The 23,378-nt window shown below is 42.3% G+C and overlaps 1 protein-coding gene across 11 annotated transcripts in view; it reads right to left on the minus strand.

Moving 5' to 3' along the window:
* LOC116916387 (dual 3',5'-cyclic-AMP and -GMP phosphodiesterase 11) overlaps positions 1-23,378 on the minus strand; it is a 36,034-nt gene that overhangs the window by 2,631 nt on the left and 10,025 nt on the right. For 3 of the 11 annotated variants that reach the window (XM_045169452.1, XM_045169451.1, XM_045169460.1), the window contains exons 2-14: positions 23,129-23,247; positions 6,057-6,480; positions 3,572-4,007; positions 2,995-3,219; positions 2,619-2,870; positions 2,084-2,194; positions 1,864-1,964; positions 1,559-1,622; positions 1,341-1,475; positions 1,160-1,260; positions 947-1,046; positions 331-417; positions 42-209 (exon numbers count right to left, since the gene is read on the minus strand). In XM_045169452.1, the coding sequence (XP_045025387.1) occupies positions 42-209; positions 331-417; positions 947-1,046; positions 1,160-1,260; positions 1,341-1,475; positions 1,559-1,622; positions 1,864-1,964; positions 2,084-2,194; positions 2,619-2,870; positions 2,995-3,219; positions 3,572-4,007; positions 6,057-6,480; positions 23,129-23,247 (2,323 nt within the window). Of the gene's footprint in view, positions 1-41; positions 210-330; positions 418-946; positions 1,047-1,159; positions 1,261-1,340; positions 1,476-1,558; positions 1,623-1,863; positions 1,965-2,083; positions 2,195-2,618; positions 2,871-2,994; positions 3,220-3,571; positions 4,008-6,056; positions 6,481-17,487; positions 19,397-23,128; positions 23,248-23,378 lie in introns of those variants that run through there. The other 8 variants (XM_045169455.1, XM_045169454.1, XM_045169456.1 and 5 more) reach the window with 5 other exon arrangements.

Below are 23,378 nucleotides of genomic sequence, written 5' to 3' on the forward strand. Positions count from 1 at the left end.
ACAAGAAAAAAAAAGAAAAAAGTAGGAAACCAAAATGTTACCGTCACGATGGCGAACATCATTTGAGCTACGTTAAAAGCGTGCCTCCAATTATGGTACGTCACGTTGCGGTAGTTCTTTTTGACGCTCAACAACCATCGACAAAGCACTTCGTAATCGATGTGAAACCTACCGATCAAGTCCAAATCGAGAAACATTCGTAGACAGGCCTAGAAAGAAAAAAAAAAAAAGCAAAGTGTCAGAACATGAAAATACAGAAATAAAAAAAAAGAACCTCGATCGATATGATAAGATTTCTTGAAAGTTGTTGGAATGAAGTCGTAAACGTACCTTCAACGTCTCTTCGTCCTCCAGACTGAAATCATTGAAACGGTAGTCGTGCAGCCGGTACGCTTTGGCAGACGGGACGATGGCTTTCTGCAATAGCGAGACAATCAAAACAATCAAACGAAACTGCGCACGTACACAAACAAAACAAAAAAAAACGAGCCGGGCAAATAATAAGGCAAGACGGCAAACTCCGCCAGCAATATCACGCGTTTGCCTATCTTTTGACATAACTTTAAGAACGTTCGATCACCAAACGACTCACCCGCAAAGGCAATAATGGCCGTCTGGGTTTAAAGTTTTGAACAGGACTTTCACAGTGGTACAGACAAAGAGAAAGGCATCAAATTGACAAGTGATAGCGTACAGAATTTGCCTTTTTTTTACGACTTTGTTTTGAAGACTGAACTTCCAAGAAATCTTAGACTAGATGGGAACTAAGTTCGTGTTTCCATGGCCACAAATCACCACGAACAAAGACGAGAAGAACCGACTTTTGTCGTGTTTGCGCTCTTCAGACTTTGGTTTGTTAGTAATGGTGCGCACTTGGAGAACGAGCACACATTTCATTGAGGCAAACGTTCCAAGGACCACGTCAAGCCAGTTTGATTGTTTTTACCTTCAACTTGGTGGCATCTTCAGCTGGCGCGGTAGCGTGGTAACTCAACACCTCCAGCGTGACGCGTTGTTTGGCCATGGCCACAATGGCTTTCTCGTACCTGACGAATTAAGTCATAACGGTTACGTGACGATAAAATCCGACACGCCACACAATCGTAAAAACAGAAAAGGGGAAATAAAGCAAAAGAGAGAAAGACGCAAACCAAATTACATGTTGGTGTTGTTGATGCCCATGCCGCAAAAGATGGAGAAAGCTTCGACAAAGTTCTCATCGTTTTTGGTGAAAGGCAAGTTGTTGAATTTGTTGACTAACTGTGGAAGAAAAGTCCGATTACGTTTCTGACAATTGCAGTCATTTGTTTTTTGTTTTTTGTTTTTTAATTTAATTTTACCTGAATGACGCCGATGATGCAACCTTCGGAATTCTTGATTGGCATGCACAAGACCGTCTTGTGGACAAAGTCCGTCCCATCGTCGACCGAAGGATCGAAACGCGGATCCAGGTAGGCGTCGATGATGTTCACTGTCTAGTGATTTAAAAAAAATGATAGCCAATCAAAGTTCACTCGAACCTGTTCCTCACGTATTCGTTTCTCTTTAAATGCTGTACCTCTGCGGTAGTTGCGACGTAGCTGGTGATGCCCACGTTAATCGGGAATCGACTCTCCTTTGGACTAGAAGGGAAGAAACGAAAAAAAAAAAAAGAGTGGCAATCATCAAAGCGGGAAAGAGGGGGGAAAAAAGAACTACAATTATTTGCGAATGAACAAAGTATCAAAGAAAAAGGAAACTTGAAACGAGGAAACTTTTAAAAAGAAAAAGTTCAAGATTTTTCTGACAAAAAGGGCTTACTTTTGAGATCGCCTATAGGCAGTTTCTAGCCAATATGTAGCTGAGCAGTCAAATATTAATTACCTAGTTCCAGAACCCTCGGGGTCCTCTCCGCTTAGATCGCTGGCTTCGAAATCGAATACACGCGAGAAAGTTCCTTTCGATGCCTCGTGGACTAGTAATACCTAATTGGGCAAAGGCAAATGATAATGAGGAAATAGAACAGGGCAGGATTAGGATGAGCTAAAAGTTAGGGCCACGGCCAGTTCTTGATGAAAAGGCAAGTCCCGATCGATATTTATACCTGGCAACGCTGACACTGAATCAGTGATTGCGTGTGTGTTAAGATGCGGTAGACCATGATCTCGAGCGTACTTTGTTCCTCGAAGATCATGCGAGCTAAATCCAATAAAACCTGCCATTGCACAAGAACAATAGAAAAATAATAGAGAGGGAATTAAGTTTAACACAAATAAATCCAGGTGTAGGGTTTGCTATAAAACTTGATGAGCCGTGCAACCGAACGTCCCCATGTTTATGGCCTAATAACAGGGACACGCCCTTTTCTAAATAGTTTAAGGTCAATTAAAACTTTACAAGCTGCTACTTTCCTTGAAGCACTTTGGATCAACGACATTTACAATGGAAACAATGACGCATATCCACACGATTCTAGTACAATGTTTAGACCAAATAAGGTAAAGCAAGTCACGTTAGAAGCTTGAGGGCACGCACACCGAAAATACAAAAGATAAAGCGTCCAAGATTTATAGAAGCTCATAAAAATCTCTCTCTGGTTGGCGATTGCATCGTGATCATCATTGCCGTCATCGTAGTACCTGATTGCGCTTAATTTCTAATTGGCTGCGCTCGTAGAGTTGCGCGTTCTTGAGACCAATGCCGCAGAACTGGAGATAGCCGGCGAACACCCGACTATCGTGAACCGTGAACGTGGCTTCGTTATCACCCTGTTTGTTGATGACCTGTGCGACTCCAATGACTTCGTTATTCGAGTCTTTGATGGGCAGGCAGAGCATTGAGCGTGTGTGATAGCCGGTCATCACATCCACATCGTGATTGAACCGTTCGTCCTAGATAATATCCGATTAAAGGAGTTAAATTATTCTTCATCGAAAACTAGGCTCAGCACAAAAGGCAAACACAATAAATGCAATAAATACTAAAAAAAAAAAAATGAATTTCAAAGAAGCATACTTTGTATGCATCAGGTATGTTGACTGGCTCGCCGCTTTGCGCTACATAACCGACAATACCGGAGCCCCAAGGGATACGAATTTCTTCCTTCTTCTCCATCTCCTTCAGAGTGGATTGCGAGCACACGTCGAAAAGTTTGGAAACGAGGCAGCGCGACTCGGAACCGCGCTCTCCTTGCACTAGGAACAGCGAACATCGATCCGCTTTTGTCAGGATGCTCACATTCTGTTCGTCGCCGAGAGAGGAGTTAGAAATAAAGACAAAACACAACATTAGATTATTATCACAGTAAACTTGAATAGCGCAGCATTTGCTAAACAAAACGTTTCAAAAGCCAAAAACATGTTAGAAATCAACAAGAAATAGATACTGTCACACACGCTCGTTAAACGCATCGTTAAAATGCGTACATTTCAGCGTCTTTGAAACTAAAACATCAAGGAGCTGGCAATGATTTGATATTGGCGGGATAAACGCACACGATAGATTCAAATATCCCGCTAGAACGATGGTGCCAAACATAACAATCGTCGTTGCTTTTTAGGTGTTTGTTAGCTTCTCTGATTTCTTATTTTACCTGCAGGATTTTGTGGCAGAGACTGCGTACGTCCAGATCGTTACAAATATCTTTGACGAGTTCGAAAATGAGCTCTTTCTCATCGAGCGATTTGAGCTCGTTGCGATTCCGCCGGAACGGTTTAATGCTGTGGTTGATGAGGGCGTGTGTCTCTTCGCTGGTCGACGGGCTGATGAATGTCAGCGTTCCGTCAACGTTGCTAATTAGCGGTCGGAGCAGACCGCCGCGCTCAAATTCGTGGGCCGAGATCTTGCGAACGGGTGTCGCCATCCCAGAACTAGTTTTTCCACTGCTGCCCAGTCCCGGCTGCTGTTGCTGACCACTCGTCGAAGAGCCAGATTCCGTTTCGGTAGATCCTCCGGACGCGGCTCCAGCGCCTCCGCTTGGCAGCGAGTGTGACACCAGCCAAGCATCGACCATCTGCCGAGTAGCTTTCCTGCAAATATGTTTGAGATATTAAAAATCAGCTGTCGATAGGCGTTTGGAACGAAACAAACGGTTGAACGCAGAAGACGAATCATTGGAATTGAAAGGCAGATATTGAAAAATCGTTGCCTTTTGTCGAAAGAACAAAACAGAAAAAACACGGAAGAATGTTGTAGTCGCAGAGCAGCTTCGTTGTTATATCCTTGGTGAAAGGCTGTTGGGTCTACAGGAATTTATTTTCTGCAATTGGACACCATGTCACTGATTTCCAATTGCCAAGGGCAATGCTGCCAAAGGAGCGAAGAAATAATTCACGATAAATCCGTCAGCGAGACAACAGAAACGCGCGATAAACATGCAGACATCTCCTCCGTAGTGGCTGATTATCGTTTCAGGGAGAAATCTTTTAGGATAATATTTAGTTTTCGTTATAGAAAAACAACTGCCAACGAATATTTTCGTCGCTGTCTTCGTGGAAAAAATTCTGCTCGGAGCAAGTTTATTTTATAAACGAAGTTTGTTGTGACGTTTACACGGAGCTACTACCTGTGCTCAACTTCCGGCTGTGTAGGGAACAGAGAAAAAGAAAAAAAAAAAAGAACAGGTGGATGCAAATAATTTAGCACGGCACTCAAATATCGTTGCATTATTCCAAGGTGAACCGGAAGTGCATGTGAATCGATCGTTATTTCTCGTCCTCTGAAGCCGACCTATTATTGATCAGGCCGTGGAAAAAAGAAACAACAAATGAATTCTGCAAATAGAATTTGCCATTCGCAACCAATCGGTAGGGGTATAATCAAATATCTACAATGATATTAAGAATTGACGGACCAATCTGGAAGAAACAAACAAAAAACAAAGACAGCCTTCGAGTTGCTACGCCGTTCGTTTATAATTTGTTTCTCGTGTCGCCTGAAATTCCAGTTGATTCAAATCAGACTTGTCTGAAGTACATGAACTACTTCAATTCGCAAAGGGACTGCAAGAGGGAACACCGTCTCGACGTAATATCAAAACATGACAAAATAATGTTCAACATTAGACGGTTGATTGACGGCAACAAGTTTTTACTCTCTCGGCCGCAGGCTGAATAACTCAGACCAGATTGCGAAATTCAGTACAACAAGTTGCCAATCTCATTTTCAACTTTTTTCCGCAGCTCTGACGCATTTACATTTTCTCTTTTTTTTTTTCTTCTGATATCATCGCGAGGCAGTGATGAATTGTACAAAACACTTTCATGACGACGAAAGGTTCGATTGCGTGAGCTGGAAATGCGCCGTTCGTCCTTTTACAAATTCTGCAACGTAGGCAAGCGCTGCCGTAATCGAAGTACACCGAACATGAAAAGAAGTTCCCGTTTGATTTCTCATTTCTTTTTCATTTTCTTCCCTTTTTCCATCAAAAATAAAGAGAAAAAGGGGTTCGTGCGGAAGGCGGATTTACCGGTGAGCTACTTACGGAAACGTTCAATGGCAAAAATCAACACAAAAAAAAAACAAGTAAATAAATAGAATAAATGCTAGATAGAGCAAGAAGAGAAATAACTTTTGTCGCATCAGCAGATAAACAAGCAGATAACGTACGGATGTAAGAACCCACGTCATGACAGGCGACCGTGTCTGGCATAAGTACACATTTCCTTTCCATCGACCATCGGCTACCAATCGACCGACTGACCGAGAGAAAAAAAGGAACATATAACAACCATCAGGACTGTCTACTTGGCTCCAGTGTCGCTGTAGTTGCAGAAGACGGGCAGCAAAAGAATTGTGTACGCGACAAGGATGTACAAGGGCGAGCGAACAGAAGCGGGTCACCACACATACACACACAGAGAGAGACAGAGACGTGATCGACACGAAAAAGTTGCTGTCGTCCGTGTTATTCAATCAGGCCGTGTGTCAACACAAAGACCAATTGTAAATATACCATTCTTTCTTGTTCCGGAGACAATCTCATTTGTAAAACTTGAACTGACCACCAAATCAATCTCCAAAGAGAAAGATAAGATATAAAGGGAAAAAAACAAAAAACAAACGCGTTTGCGACTAACCTGAGAAAATAGTCGAGACAAAAATTGGGATGTTCGTCGATCCACGACTCGACGCGGAGCCATTCCGGATCGTTGATCCACGTTTCTCGGTCTCGTTCGCGTTCTTCGTTCCATTTTTTCAGGTCCCATTCGCCGCTGGACTGTTGTTCGTTATGATCGCGGTAACTAGCCGGACCGGCGATAGGACCCCCGCCAGCGGAAGGCGCTGCCGGAGCCAGTGCGGATGATCCAGTGGATCCTGTGATCCCACAAAAGGATGAATAAGAGCCTGCTGCTGAATTCTGAAGGTTAGTCCCCGCTGGCGCCGGCGTCGACGGAGTGGCAGGATGCGAATAACCAACGTGATGATCACCCGAATTCCCTTTCGTCAGCTCGGACGTCCCTCGCGAAGAATCCTCCCCACCACGTGAAGCTGCTGTTCCTGCTTGAAAGAGATACACAAAGTTCATAAAGTTCTCTAGAACGAAATGACTAACGACTGGCATCGCGACTTGTATTTCATTTCTTAAAAGAGTTTGCAAACTTCTCCATTCCACACGACTACGACTTCGACAACTTTCTTGGCTAGCACAGTCATGAATTCGTAATGAGATTGGAGCAACGCCATAAAATGTAGAGAGATCGCAGCGTGAATTAAAAATGGGAAGAAGAACAGCCATCCACCGATTTTCTGGCCGCACGTGGACTTTCAGAGTGCCTTCGTGGTTGGCAATTCTTGACGGCCAACGAGAAGTAAGTAAATATTCTGGATATTTTCAGAAATCCATTTGTGAAGGTCTAATATTAGCAATCACGCAGTGTCCCACAAGAATTTTTTTTCAGCTGCTGCTCGTGATGCTACAAGACTGAAACGCAGATGCATGGTAAGATGCCAAATTTTATTTATCTTGAGAGACGTAAAACAAATGTGAAAGGCCGATCGAAAACAAAAACAAACGACCAAACGGAAGGAGCACAACAATTTGTTCATCAAAATAGGAACGCTTGACTATGATTCATTATGCCCTGGCGACAGCGCATTCGCCAACGACAGTCCATCACGACAGACCGGATAATTGGAATTTTCGCTACTGTACAACATCATCGTTTCTGATGTTAACAGACTAGAATCGGCCGTACACAAAAACCGAGTTGTGTAAAGAGACCTGCCTTTTACAATGTAACACGTGAGCTCTTCAGTGAAAGAGGGACCAAGTGTGAGGATCATTAAGAGCGAGACGGGCGTCTTTTGATGAGAAGTGAGATAAAAGAAAAGCCAACAATGAGCGCGTGATCGACGGCTAAGAATCTTATACAACTCTAGCACCACATCAACATCGATCGTTTCTAGCTCTTTTGACTTCCATTCTCGTTGAATAGTTGCGCTCGGCTGATGCAAAGGTGGAACGAAATTTTCCGTTTATTGCTTCTGCCGTGCTATTACCCGAAGCACGATGATCACGACCGACAAAGGTTGACGTTATTCACAACAAACGACATCAGCCAGATAATAAGAAAATCAGGCGTCGGCTCTGCATTTTCAAATCGGCCTCCCGTTTCTAATCTACTGAGAGCATTCAAAAGACTATAAAGATGGCAAAGAAAATGTGAATTGCTCTCGTGTTCTCATTACGGCATGTAGCAGACGATATTGTGGTATTAAGAAGAACTACAGAATAGGATGCGACATCACTCGTCACGGTTCTATCGCTGTTCTTGTCCAGCAAGCTGAGCTTTGTTTTCGTCCAGCATGTACCGATTTCCCGGATCGTTACTCTGACGTGTCGTTTACCCCGAATGCTGACGAAGACGAACGACAGCACGCAATACGACGTACACCGTCATCACCCTCAATTGGGGCCAAAAGAAAGTCCCGTCATTACGTCGAGTTCAACCGGCCTTGACTCTCCATCTCCTTCTCTTCTTGGAGAGGTTTTTTTTTTTATTTTCTTTCTTCGTTTTCCTTTCCATTCTCTTTCACTTCTCAGATTCTGTTTTCTTACAATCTCTCTCTCTTTTTTTCTTCCCCCATTGGGCTACGTTCTTTTCTTCCCGGGGCTTTGGTACTGGAACACGATCTCCTTTCCAGATAATGAACTAACAAAACTTTTTCAGCCCTTTTGCATGACTGACTTCTTTCGCTGCGAAGGTGGTCCTTTTTTTTGTTTTTTCTTCAACTATCATCTTCTCGTGCTTCGTTCACTTCTCCTATGTTTGCACTCCCGCTCCGCTTGATAACAATACATTCATAATCGCAACCTAAAAAACAAAAAACGAGGATTTCTCGCTCGTACACTAATTGTGAGTTGGGTGTCTCCAACTGTAAGAGTTGGGTTTCCCTTTCATCTTTCGCACCGACTGTTTATTGCTTGGTTTCGTTCTAACGTGACACTACGACAACATTTAGGAAAATACAAGCACGTACACGACCTGAGACAATATAGAGAAAACGTGAAAAAAAGGAAGAATAAAGATAAGATAAAAGTAAATGCTTCTTACAGTTCCAAAGATATGAGCGCAAACCAACTTAATAAAATAAAGGTTTGACTTCACCGCCAAGCTCAAACAGTGAGCAGACGACAAGAGAACGATTCCTAGCACTGCTTGGATTGATGGAGCAACAAGTCGAGTTTAGCAGGTGAATGATGTTTCTATGTGGGCGTCTGAAACTTGGAGTTTACAGAGCATAAGCCCCCTGTGGACACACAATTTCTTGTTCAGATTGCCACACTTTGTTTACGTTTGTTACATAACATCACCGCCTCTCTCGACAGTTTGTTTGCTATAAAAAACAAATCGTAGCTGAGGTGCCAGATTACCGAAATGATATATGTTTTGCTCAAGCTGAGCGAGTGTACGACGCCAGTTACAACACAGGTGAGAAAGAAAAAATTAGAAAGAGAAAAACAAAAAAACCTCAGTTTTTCTTGCTTACTCTGGCGAGAAACCAGCGGACAAGCTCAAGTTGGGAAACAATGAAATGGTGCTCGGTTTCCCATGACCAGCTTTCAATTGCGTCACTCGGACGTCAGCAACAAGCGAGGCGTTTCATTTCTTACATAATACAATTTACTACAGAATCGATCTGTTATAGCAAGCGCCATTCTTTTTTTATCATCACACCATTTTGGATGGAGGGAGGATTTCAAAAAAGGAGGTACCGTAGCTCGACATTAGACGCTGTAAAGAGAAACATTTCCAAAGTCGATTTTCTAATTGATTGCTGGCTAACTGAGAGCAAAATGGCAGATCGGTGTCACCATAGACTTCCTGTTTGGTGAACAAAAAGACAAGAGGGTGAGAGACTGACAAATGGAGACTTGGTGAAGGCTATTCTAACGGGACGTGGCACTCCAGATTTACAAGTGTTTTTGATTATGGCCAGCTCAGATGCCATCGCGTATTGTTTTCTCGTTTTTTCTCATACGAGTCGCCGAAAGTTGAAAGCCGAGTATGACTCGAATTTGATCTTTAAAACCGATACAACTGCCTAGAAACGGTCCCTTTTTTTAGTGCTTCAGGCACGTCAGAGAGGTTGACATTTTTCATGTTCGTTGAAGGAGCCGACTGCGAAAGGAGAAGATGGACGCACATACGAGTGGTCGGGGAAAGAACCATCATTCCACAGGCCCAAAAGTCGTCGTCCTTCTTCTTCTTTTTTTTCCCCGGCTAACCCATTCTGCTATTCCGCAGCCGTTCGCCCTACGCGCTATAAATCTAGTCAGCTGCCATCCGCAAACGACTTCGATCAGACAGACCCGAGTCTACTCGTAGAAACCCCCCAAAAAAAAAAAAAATAAGAATAAGAAAAATCGAATTTTGTGGACCCATCAAAGTATAAAATAAAAAGAATTCAACTGGCCATTTGGTGGCCGCCAACGTATTCCTACCAAAAGGCAATAAAACAAATGAATAAATGCGCCTTTGCCGAATAAAATAATGAGACGCTCAAATTTCATGGATGTTGAAGTGTAATACGACTTGCCGATGCCCACTAACGGCGAACAAAAGGCAAACCCAACAAACAAGAGATGCCGTTGATTATCTCAAGTTTTTCTGAGAACAACACATCTTCGTTTGCCCTGCAAATACGGTGACATGAAAGTCGACTTGCGACTTGTTAGTTGCACCATAATCGCACGGATCTCCTCCGAGCGCTCACAAGGCCATATCCGTAAAAAGCTTGGGAACATCACCACAATCGACGAAAGATATTAAAAGAATATTACGTGGCTTCATATTGCGATTCGATGTTTCCTCCTATACTCAAGAGCCCAACTTTGTTATTAGAAACTGACTCAATGACACCCACTTGATAGCGAGAAAAGAATCCAGCTCCTAGTTTGATGGTTACAACGGGCACGCCAATAGCATCGCGAAGAAGGAATGGTGATATTGAAAAGCCTGTTGTAATTGTCACATCGATGCGTCTATCAATGCCGATTAATGGCGACGATGTACATATCAAGACTGTAATGGAAGATCAAAGAAGCGGCTTCAATTCTGTCCGATTGCCTTTTCATTTCGTTCCGGGCGGTGCCAGAGGACGCACATCCTCGACATTTTCAAGTTTTATTTTTATTGAAGGAGATAGTGACCGTTAGACGGAGCTTTTTACACGAATCCTAGTCATTCCACATTGTCCGCAATACATTTAATAGCGCATTGCTTCTTTTGTTAGCGGGGTTTTTCTCTGGATGGTTGCTAACCTCTCGTAATAAAATATTCACTGAGACACACACACACGCACAAAGTTCGGCACGTGGAGGTTCTTGTTGGCGGGTAACAAATGGACATGATTCGCCAGTTGACGAAATACGACGTCAACCAAAGAGAGAGCAGAATTTTAAAAAGAAAAAACGAACAAAAAAACCTGTATGCTGATGACCTGCAAACGCCAGCCATCGTCAATGGGAAAACAAACGATGTTGTGATGTAAAGTGCACCTTCTCCTTATCCTACCACTTTATACTAAGGGCTACGAAAGATGCAAAGTGAGGCAAATCGCCATGCATAGGTCATTCTAGGACGATATCATTTGGCGTGTGAATCGCAAGCTATCGATCGTCACGTGGAATCGCCATTGCGGTCTAGCAATTTTCGGTGAAACTTCAAAGTTTTGACATTATTTTGGCGCTACTGTAAACGCGAGAAACGAAGCACAACATTTTTTTTTTAGGTATGAATCGTCCACAAATTTCATTGAAAACTATCGGCCCCGAATGCAAATGTTTATAATGTTTTCCGACTTTCCGTTTGGCAAAACACACAAGGTCCCCCCCGCCCAGTCACGTCATCGCTGTGATGTTAGGCCACGTGAGAGATGAAAATAAAGCGACTCTATTTTTTATTTTATTTTTCAAAGCACTTGAAGAAATTGTGAAGCCAATGAACGCGGCACGGTCCGAATCACATGGGGTCCTACCCGAAAAAAATGAAGAAAGAAAAGGGGTTGGATTGAGCGCGTGGGCGCGTTCAACCGAGATAACCGTACTAAAATTCCTCTTTTTTTCTATAGCCAACAACCGAGGAAACGAGATATCGAGAATGAAGTCGTGTGAGCCGCTGTTATGAAGAGAAAAAAAGTCAACCAGCCGGACAAAACGGACGTAGAGAGAGAACAGAAGCTGACGATTTCAAAGAAGAAGAAGAAAAAAAAAAATCAAATATAGGAATTGAAAGAAACGTAAAGGAATGTCAGGAGATAAAAAAAAAAAAGGGACACTAGGACAAAAAGCCCCGTTTAGAACAAGTTAAAAGCGTGGCGCTGTAATATCTAGAGCTATCTTCATCCATCCATTCCCAGATGCTATATCATGGGATCAACACAAGCGAGTCGGATGGAATACGAACGGACGAAGATGAGCGTCACAAGGAACGATAAAAGAATAAGTAATAATAATAAATAAATAAAAAAAAAACTATGGATAAACAGAAGATTGAACTATGGACTATGAGCTTTCGTCTCCAGACTGTTAAGTTCAGATGGGGGAAGAAAAGCAGATAGGGAGAAAAAGAAAAAAAAAGAGCACTAGAAGATAAAATAGAGCTAAAGAGTTCCAGGCACGTGTAAAAAATCAAGATAACATACCGCATTAGCCACCGCTGTGGCCTCTTTTTTTTCAGTTGTTAATTCAAAATTTTTCAAAAAAAATGAAAAACCGCGCTTGTTTAATCGGACAGTTTTTTTTTGCGGATTTAGTTTTTTTTTTAAAGTTTTTTAAACATGATGGTATCGTTGTGCCTTTTTTTTGAGCTCTTCACGTGAGCTCACTCAATCATCCCAATCACGAGCTGCGCAGATGCGGGTCGACCGAAAACTGGCAGAGGGTTTAATTCTTGATTGTTGGTCTGAAATGCAAACGCGCTCACGTCAAGGCATCTTGAACTAGGTCAGGCAACAACAAACCCCTCATTAACCCGGTATCACTAACTCCTTACTGGAAGTTTGAATGAGGAACGTCTGGGGGTTAACCGACCAGTGAAAGAAAGGATTTCCTTGTCCAATAACTGCATTATTCGGCGAACGGGAAATAGAAAAAAAAAAAGAGAAGACCATATGCAAATCTATCAAATGATTGAGAAACATTTTAAACCGGTCCCCCTGGATCGACCGGTTGTTTTCCAGCAACAACGAGGGAATCGAATTGAGGCATCGACTATAAAAACAAGACAAAAAAAAAAAACCATACAAGGACGGGAAATTGAATTCAATGCAAATAAGGAAATTGACCGAAAAACACGAAGAAACATAGTAAAAAAAAAAAAACAACAACAAACAAACACAACAAAAGCCTCAAAAGTGGTGAAGATAGTCACCGAAGAAGAGAACAGAAAACTAAAAAATGTCGATGTTTTCATTCTTAAGACTTTTAGAATTTACGAGCTTCTCGTCATCCTCACCATTAAAAAGCAAAACCAGAAAAAAAAAAGGCACAGAGAGCAACTCGCTTTTCTTTCATCTGATGATCTTTTTTCTATTGTTTGCGCTGTTGCCTTTGTGTCACGTTGTGCATGTCAATGTACGACGAAACGCATAATTTATTTCTTCTGCAGGTGGGCTCACAATTGGACAAAAGGAAAGAATAAAGAATAAATTAAAAATATACAACAACAAAAAAAAAAGAAGTTGAAAGACGCTCCTATGCACACAAATCAGAATATCACGTCATCCTCGATTGCCAAAAGAATGAGGAAAGAGGATTCAAAAGAGCGGAAAGGATAGAAATAATAACAGGTTGATAGTCCTCACTGCTATTGATTTTTTTTTTGTCTTTTTTCCCCAAGACATTATCTCGTAAATTGAAACGCGAAAAAGCATATTATAAGAAGGAAACAATTGAAGACTTCTCACAACTCGCCACAGCTGATTTTTTTTTGTTCAGTGTACCACCAACAATAGTTAACGAAACTACTTTTGTCTCCACGTTTCTTTACATTTCACGGTGTGTAATGCTCTCGGTGTTCCGCCTTACTTCAACACAAAAGGACCTACTAGATTTACAATACGAATGGCTACTATATTACAGCCTATGGTCTCTTTAGTTCCCTCCTTTAACTCTGTCTTTGTTGTCCTACTTGAAAAATCATCCTCTCTCGCCTTTCCTTTTTCGTTTGCAACGGACCGGCACTGGCATCACCCCCTTTTATTTTTGACTTCCGCTTTTATACAGCGGATCGCTTCTTGCTCAGTTCCGACACTTTCAATAAATCTATGCCAAAAACGCTGTGCCAGGCGCGGCACCAATCATCTGCAACGACAACGACAGACATTCGGCGTTCTTCCCCTCTATACACCGTATATATCTGCTCATTTTCCATGGCCGTTATATTTGCGTTGGCTCCTTTCGCTTTTGAAACCCATTTTGGGAGGGGGTGGCCCATTTTTTTTTTCCCCCTTCCTCTATACACAATATAGAGCATCCCAGTAGTGGGTGGCATCGTGCCGCTACAATGCTCCGATAATACTCCGGAGCCAAAGCCGGTTGAGATGGATGGTTCCCTAGACAACGACGACATCGCCATCGAGCCGTTTCAAATTGATAGAAAAAAAACTCAACATGTCGTTTACGCCAAGTTAAAGGCTAGTAAAAATCTTTAAAAAGGGGTTCTCAAGTTATCTCTCGCTTTTTTTTTCTTTAAAACTTTCTTATTTGGCGTTTAGTCAGTGCGGGGTGCCGAGATTTCCCACAGCCGATAAAAGACGAGAGGGACGCTGAAATTCAGTCTATAACCTTCTGCTATCTGGAATTTTATTGTTTATTCTATTTATTTATTCAAACGTTGAACAGTTCTTCTATTGGCTTCCGTCCTTTGCTACATGCATTTAACGTTAGAAACGGAAAGCGAATGAAAAGAGCAAAGCTCTTACAATCAACACATTCCATTGAGGTGATAGGAGGCGATGGGATCGGTCCGGCCCAGCCTCGGTTCGGATCTCCGCGTCCACTATAACAAATCAAAAAGCGCGATACGATATCCATTTTGAGCGTGACTTGAGGCCACGTGCAATTGAATAACACAAAGGCGAATAATAGGAGGGAATTTAAGAATCATATAAAGCGTCGAATCGGTAATTGTAGCTGTTTGTCGAGTCATTCAGCAGTAAAAAGGAAATGAAATGCGACGTCGGATAGGATGACGGGGCGGACCTTGACTGAACGACTGCGATAGTTGCGAGATAAAAGCGAGTGAGAGCGTGACAGAATAAAAAGGACAACAGACTGGAATAGACGGCGACGATCCAGCCGAGAGGTGGCTGCAGCAAAAGCTATTTCGGTTCGCTCTTCCTACATCTAGATTTTTTCTTTGCGAGGCAAGAAACTGAAAAAATGAAAAAGCTACACGGCTGTATATTTTTTTTTTTCATCTGCCATCAACAGACTTTGCTGCAGATTGAACATGTCAGATTAGGAAAGGATAGACCGGGGGACTCACGACGTTTGGGGGACCGTCACAAACAGACTATCCGGGAAATAAAGACCGCACCAAGAAGGAACTCCGCGGGATTCACGCTAAATAGTTGGGTGTACGCTGGAATAAAATATATTTCGACCTGAATTTGATCCTCCAAGACGTTCCAAGTGTTTTCCCCACGCCCATGCCAACGCTGTGAATTCGGACGACGATTTCCGCACTCGATAAATCCAATTAAATCACAGCGTAACGAGAAAGCCAACATTAGTCAGGTTATGTTCATCCCCTATTTTGAATAACAAACCACGGGAACCGGTCATCACCAGTTCGGAGAACGGCAAAACAAAGCGATAGATCGATACCGAATGCCCCCCCCCCATCACACACACAAAAATGATGGCGGTATTGGTAGGAAGATAATCACGATATGGACCTGCCACCGACCACATCGCCCGGATAACATAGCAGCCGGATGAGACATGCACGGTCGGGTTCGTGTCCCGCTTTTCCTTTTTCTTTTGCATGCAAGAGTCGAGCTAAAGCATCTGATACTTTTATTATTTCGCCTCCTCCCTCATTTCCTACCCCGCCTTTGTTATCGTTGTTTGTTGCCGTCTTTAAAAAATAAATAAATAAGAAGAACCTTGAGAACAAAAAAAAAAAAAACGCAGTCAGTCGCGTCCGACAACCTTCACGGGGAGAGATAGAGGCCGGCGGGTCAATGTCTGATATTTCTTTGGAGAAAATGTATAAGGTAATAAGGAGGGCTTGTGACCGAGATACGGCAATCGATTGACGCCCCTTTAAGTAAATTCCTTAGAGCACGTTCGCGAGTTTCAAGCGACGACCTTCACCAGAAAAGAATTCCTCAACTACATTCAAAGTTGTGCGCGTTTGCGGAAAAAGAGAAACTACTCTTTTGGGCTCAATTCAAGAAAGAGAGGGGGAAAAGAAAAAGAAAACGACGGGAGGGCAAACGTGACTAAAAACAAGACTTAATTTAAAAAAAGAAAATGAGATCTGTGGGATTATTAAAAGCCCCCTGGTAATGAGGCGTCCCGAGGCGGGGCTAATGAAAGTCTGTACATCACAGGCAGACAGCTATTGATTAAACGTTATATTCGGTATTTACACGAGATACGGTATATTTTAGCGCTAAAACACCCACGCAACTTTAAAAGAGAAATAAATATGATAGAAAACATAGTAGTCAATGATCAAGAAAAACGGAAAAAGCACAGAATATAACAATGCCAATTTTCTGCACATTTTCGCTCGCATTGTTCGATGTTAGGATATGCGGGCCAGCGTAAATGTTTTGGCTGTTGCACGCCGTACTTTTTAACCATCATACCCCCCTAGAGAACGTGTGAGAGGGGAAAGAGATGGACGTGTGTGTATACGTTTCCCATGTAACGACGACATCGTCGGTCGTAAAAGTGCGGCCTAGCAGCAAAACTGCAGCCAAAGTTGGTTGCTCCGAGTCACGAAAAAGAAAAAGAAAAATATCGATCGACTCTTTCCTTCGTCTCTCGCCTTCCATCTCCCTATTCCGTTCTTTTACTACACTCAGTCAGGGCACCAGGAAGGAAAAGCGTGTCATCCATCGTAGCGAGCTGTCGTATACTAGAAAAACAGTCCTCGACGCTTGAAACTTGCAATTGCACCCACCCACCCAAAACAAACAAACAAACAAAAAATGTTGTTTTCTTGAAAGATAAAAAAAAAAAGAGTATATAAAATGGGGCGGGATACACTGTTTCGATTCGGCATCAAACGAAAGAAACGTTTCTCTTTTTCTTCTTCGTCTATCGCTGTTTCATCCGATAAATTTGCATGTCGTCTATAGCTGACAGAATTAGCTCCACCGACACATTTACGATCCTGTTTCTCAAGTTTAGGCGCGAGGAACAAACACGCAAGATCCACTGCATCTACAGAAAAGGCCAAGAGGCTGGAAAAAGAATAAACTTGGACGGCGATCGATCGCTGTATATCGCTAGCGTATAAGCAATGAGACAGCAGCTAGAACGTGATAACATCCGCGTACACACAATGTCGGCTCAGCGAAGCGCGAGAGGTGAAGACAAAAGGGAAAACGATCAATGAGAATACACAATAAGACAACGGCTGCTCAGGGGAGGTGTCATCAGCAATAAAAAAGTGTGAAATTAAAAAAAATTCTTCTCTTGCGAATCGGCAACGTTTTTGTCTGTAGGGGTGGGGTGGGGTGTGTATCGAATGAAATCAGTCCAAATGAAACTGGAACCCGGTTATTCAGTTGCTTCGACATTCATTGTTTCGATCAGGTTGCTATGACCATCAACGTCTTTCCTGTTTCTCCGGTATACCAGTTAATGCGACCTACACCCGAGAAAACTGGATGACAACAGCTGCTGAAGACCAAACACAACAACGTCCATACGAATGGATAAAAACTAGTGGTAAATGATTCAACTCAAATGTTTTTGGGCAAGATATGAAACCAAAAACTCATTTTTTGTGTGTGTGTTGTTGTTGCACATTTGTTACGTACGTTTATCCAGTCCAAAGTAGCACATGGTCTGACCCATGGCTGACCGCCACCACAAGTCATTCGGATCACTGGACAGCTGAAAGAAGCATGACTGACGTTTTTTGACGTAATCCATCCACACAATCCGACGGAACGCTGGCACAATACTGTTTATGATTTGTTAGATATTGGTCCTCTTCATTGGCTAAGGTTATCGATTGTGTACGCTATTTCCCCCAGGCCGGAACATCGCAGTAACGCCACGCACACATTCAATCCGTAATCACTGATCGCTGAACCCTAAAAGTTTTTGGATCTGTCCGCTCTGGCGTTTTTACGTGTCCTTCCGTTCGTTCACAAATCAAAGCGCCAGCCACACAAAACAAAACGAATATCCTATACGCCAGCACGTAAGGCCATCCGCCGACGAGCGGAACTTCAGTGTTTCACAGTAAACATTTTGTAAAAAAAGGGGAGGATGGCGTTATTTTTCATTGATTTCGGAAGTAGAAATTCGGAAGAAAAAGGGCTAGCTTTTCTTTTTATGAATCTTCCTTCGAGCAATAGGGACGAGAGATACATGGATTGTCACGGTGGTACACGCTCGGGAGATTTGCGTGTCGCAGATGTTATAGTAGCAGGATGAGTAGTTGGTTCTTTTCGGCTTGGGGCTAGACGTCCTCATATCATCTGTCACTGTGATGACGCTCACTAGGAATCACACACTGCCGCCACCAGCAACACGACCAGCGTGACACGACCGCGCTAACACTTGCGGCCATCCCCACAGGGTTTGGCATCGATTTATACAAGGCTTTTATTATAATTATTTGATTTGATTTGTTGCTTTTTTTCTAAAATAAGAAAATGAAAAAGAAATGGCCAACACTCTTGCGGTAAAAGTGGTTCAGTTAATATAGTAAATCTTTATGACTTCGTAAGCCTTGTAAAGAAGGGGTGGATTCCAAAATTTCATGGCTGCCGGGAGTGCACGCAGTGATTAATCACGAAACCGGCCTCACTATCGTCGAGGCGGAGTGCGGCAACAAGCAATAATGACGTCGTTTGGTCAAGTTGGCGGCAACAATGGAAGATGATTGGCTCTTGGGGGGGTCATACAATGACGACGACCCAACGAAGCAAGCGACAAACGAAGAAGACGGAAATCCTCTCCGCGCTTTAAAAGACTGAAAAGCTATTCCGTCTTAACTGCTGCTGCTTTTATCCATCCGTCGAGCCATCCATCAACGTGTGTGTGCGCTGTTTGGATGGGTCGCACTAGACGTTGGGTAAACCGGAGATTTTGCGAGAAAGGAAAAGATGGAAGGGCAGCGATTCTATTTTTTTTCCGGCCAGCTTTTTTTCATTGGCGGACGCAAAAGGACGAGGCAAGGAAGGCCATTCACTTCAACAACACCACAAGCACTTGAACTAAAACGCACGCAAAATAGACGGCGCAGAAAGAAAAACGAAAGACGCACATGTCGATTGCATGACCGAGTCTCTTCTGGCTCCGAAACCAAAGGCCAAAGGCTTTTTTTCCCCTTTTTTGCTTTTGCTTCACTTCCTTTTTTTTTTTTCTTCCCCTTTTGCTTGCCCGTCTCAGTTTACGACAGCTGATACTTTGCAAACGGCCAGAGCAAAAAACACATACAATCAACGAGTTGCAGACAATGTAATTGCACTGATGAGTTCACCGTGAGCGATGAGAAGAACGTGAGAAGGTGGGCAACCTCAGAATGTTTTCGCAAACTAAAAATTCCGCCACGGGCACGCACGATCGCACCAAAACAAGGAGAAAAAAAAAAACAATTTTACACGCAATCAGCACAACAATCCGTATGTTCCCGGGCAAAAAAAAAATATATATATAAATACAAATAAAATAAATACGAGATGCAACGCAATGCGTGTTGACTGCACGGCGGTCGCGTTCCGTCTGACGTGCCGAGTCTACGTGTGTGTGTGTGTGTGTCTGTGCTCTTTTTTCTCCCCACTCTCTTTCTCTAACTTTACTCAGTTGATGCTGGTTCATTGGCCGGCCGTCCCGCGGCTCTGTCAGCGCACACGCTGGAAAAAAAAAAAGAAAAAAGCAAAACAAAAAACGAAAGAAAAAGAAACTGGGCACAACCAGCCAACAAAACTCCCGAAAATTTAGAAGAGAAAAAAAAAAGAAAAGAGGAGACTCTCTTCTATACATCGAACGCCCTTGACTACAGCTGTTGTTATGTCCCGTGTCCGTACAACTATTTTCTCACTTATCTATTTTAGGGCATTCCTTTTCTGTGTTTTCAGAGTTAATAAAAATATATTTTAAAAAAACCTCAAACTAAATGCAACGAAACAGTTATCGGGGGAGTCGTCAATGGCGGGCGGAAATAGTTTCCTCCCACAATCAGCCTTTTTTTTTGCCGCCTCATGAAACACGCGCTAGGTATAAAGTACGGAATTGAGCTGAATAAAAATTCTAATCTAGAACTGAATTTAAAATGAATTTATTGAGGCGATAGAAGAAAGCGCAAAACACCCTTTAAAGATAAAGATAACCATCTTACGACAAAACTTTTTTTTTTAAAATATACAATTTAAAGTAAAAAAATAAAATAAAATAACAATCATCTTTATACGAGATGCCCAGCATTGGGCATGGACAAGTGAACTGTTATCTTCCATTGAATCGCACCTTTTCTCTCTTACTACTTGGCTCTGAAACGAAACAGCTTTCGAGTACCCAATGACTTTTCGACTCTGCCCACTTGCCATTCCCCCCTCCCCCTTTTTTTCCCCTACCAAATAATCATGAAATTATAATTTTTTTTTTTTTGCTGTACTCGCATGTTCATGCCGACTTTGAGTTGTCAACAGGAAAAAAATCAGACATCCGACACTTTTGTTTTTTTGACCTGTCCGATCGGCGACCCGAACAACAAAAAAATTGCGGTATCAGACGGACTTGCTGTGTCGGCTCATTTCTGAACTTTTGCTCTGATTGATTTCCTTCGTTGAAAACACGGAAGAAAAACCGAACAACTTCCAAAGTTTTCTTCGAGTTAAATTCAAGTCCCACCAAACAGAAAGCCAAAAGATTGCCTCGCATTGCCACACAACGGAAATACAAAACAAACAAAAAAGAAAAAAGAACAAACCGGTAGAAAGCGATTAAAATCAAAGCTTGCGTCATTTGTCATTTGGTCGTGCCTTATAAAACAAATTCGAGTTCGGCTGTTCAACGCCATGCGGAGGGCATTGGCACGTTTGATTTCTTTTATCCCTTTCTTCATTATCAAAATAGATATTTGTGTTTAAAATGTGTACACGCAGCAAGCCGCCACTAACAGCAATCAAGTGAATTCGTGAGTAGAAGAAGAAGAAAAATAAAAAAACAAAACAACATTCCATGTCCTGTTCCGGCAACTGCGATGCTAACACGAACCTTCGTATGATCCATGTCATGACTCGTTCCTTTTTGTTGTTGCTGTTTCATTGAGTTCGTGACGTGCGCTCGCCTTTCGCTCCTTTTACAGCCGCATCCGTGATCACTGGGCACTCGTGTTAGTTGCACAGCCACTTGGCGTGTTTTTTCTCTACACCGTTACAGCAAATGCACGGCAGACAAACCGATTTTACTGCGTGAGCTTCAATTTACCTCTTCCGTGTTGTGACTGCTGCCACTCGGCCAGTCTGTCTACCTGTCTAAACGTTCTTGTCTGCTTGTTCTTATAACGTTTGGCCTTCTCCCACTTTCCTTTGCTTTTCCTTTCCATTCTTCCCGTCGTTCGAAAACAATTTGTGCTTCCGGAGAGAAAAACAGCCCTGATCTTTGACCGACTATACGTATAGTCCATTCCGAGACAGCACATTTAGTTTGTTGGATTCCTCTTCGTCGTCTTTGAATGTGAAATCTATGCGTTCTATCATTTGATTTGATTTTTTTGTGACGCGCATAGACGAAATGATAATATTAAGCGTCTTACATTGAAATCCTCCAAAGGAATACGGCATAATACCAGCAGCTTAAAGGGAGACTAGAACGCGATTAGGTTCTCGTAAAAGTATTGAAAATGAATAAGGGGATGAGACGGGCCAAAAGACCTATGTCACATATAATCCAGCTAGAGAACGAGACCAAAGAACAGACAGGCAACATTTGGCTTAGAGACGACGACTCTCAAATCCGTATACTCAATTTTCACATGTTTCTTTTTAACATAAAAAAATCGAATAATATAAGAATAACACAGGAATCACTTTATCGCTTCGACAAAAGAACGTGGCAAAAAATGTTTTAAAAACGAAACGTGAAAAAAAATTGGAATAACTTTTCGCAAACGTGATTTGAAAACGTCGTTTCGAGGTCTCAGTTTAAACCAACGCCACGTTCACGGGATGTCGGTAATCGTGAGCAATGTAACCTCCTCATCCAAAGAATGAGCCCGCCCCAAAGCGTCGCCCACCACAACCCGCATAATCCGGACGGTTTTGTTGACTGGTATAGGTTGTTATCGATCAAAGAGCCCCAAACTTCCCCGCACTGATAATGGATGTTTAGAAAAGAAAAAAAAAAGAAAGAAAAACGCCAGCAGATTTTTTTTTTGTAGTTTTCCCACCTACAAATTCTATTTGCCTGCAGTGGTTTACTCAGTTTCCATTTGTCCCCATTTTCTCGTGTTTGCGTATTGGGCTTTTTTCTTTTTTCCAGCGGGTAGAGGAAACGATAGAGTGAAGAAAAAACGTACCAAACAAAACCTAACGGGCAAAGCGTTACTTATCTGATGCAAGTGTGGGATAACTAGCGTAGAAGGAAACACAGACCAACGACATTGTATTGGTTGTTGTCGTCGAGACGGGCTAGCAATAAGCTGATGCGGGGAACAGGGTTCGCCCCGAAAGAAAACTCAATATGAGACCAACATACGACCATAAGAACAAGCAACAAAGAGGAATAAAGCAGAAGCTTCAACAAATTCTTGCTTGTTGTTTCGTCTTTGTCGTTATCCAACGATAGATCTCTCTGACGTTGAACAAGCACGCGCACTTTCGTACTGGACAAAAACATCCAGATTTTATGGTATCGTTAGAAGCAGACAACACAGACTTTTACAGATATTTCTTTTTTTTTTCTTTTCAAGGGATAGAAGACGAGATTCAAAAACACAAGAGAATAGTGTGACCTACTAACAGAAAATGTGCAAATCTAAAACAACCAGTTTTTTCTAAATCGATTTTGCATGGAGCCTCGTGATTCAGGTTTTTTTTTTTTTTTTCTGCTTGACTATGTTTGCGTTTTTTGGTTTGGGAGTTTATTTTTTAAAACCGTTAGTCCGATCCCGACATCTATCATCAACCAGGAAAACAATAAGACGAAGAGTACCGTTCCCTTCGGGAAGCTGCCCATTGCCAACATTGACGATCCGTGTAGTTTAGCTAAACGAATGATAGATGGCGAACGGTACTGCAAGCACCAACGGGACGTGGCCCATCAAAAACCCTATTCCCGATATCGATTGGAACCTTGTATCGAAAAGTCAAAGAACGCGGGAGGCGTGTCTTTTTCTTTTCAATTTTCTCCGTTTTCATTTTGATTGTTTGTTTTGTTTTTCCTCGTTTCGTAATTTCGCCAGAGTTATCCCCTTAATAAGTAAAAAAATGTGAAATGCCTTACCTTTTTGTCTGCGAGCTGTCCATGAAACAGGTGGCGATGGGATTTCCATGCTGGCAGACGATCTTGATATCCCAGAGTTAATCATGGCCAATTTGGAACCCTCAGAAATGCGCCCGCTTCTTCAAACCAGAAAAGAAAAGCCGATAATAATATTGAAAAAATTAGTAAATAAATTTTTGCTTTCCCAAATTCTTAATAAATCAGATTGACATAAATTATTATCACAGATCAATCACATCATACAGCACTG

Source organism: Daphnia magna, linkage group LG2 (genome assembly GCF_020631705.1).
Source record: "Daphnia magna isolate NIES linkage group LG2, ASM2063170v1.1, whole genome shotgun sequence".
Lineage (NCBI taxonomy): Eukaryota > Metazoa > Arthropoda > Branchiopoda > Diplostraca > Daphniidae > Daphnia > Daphnia magna.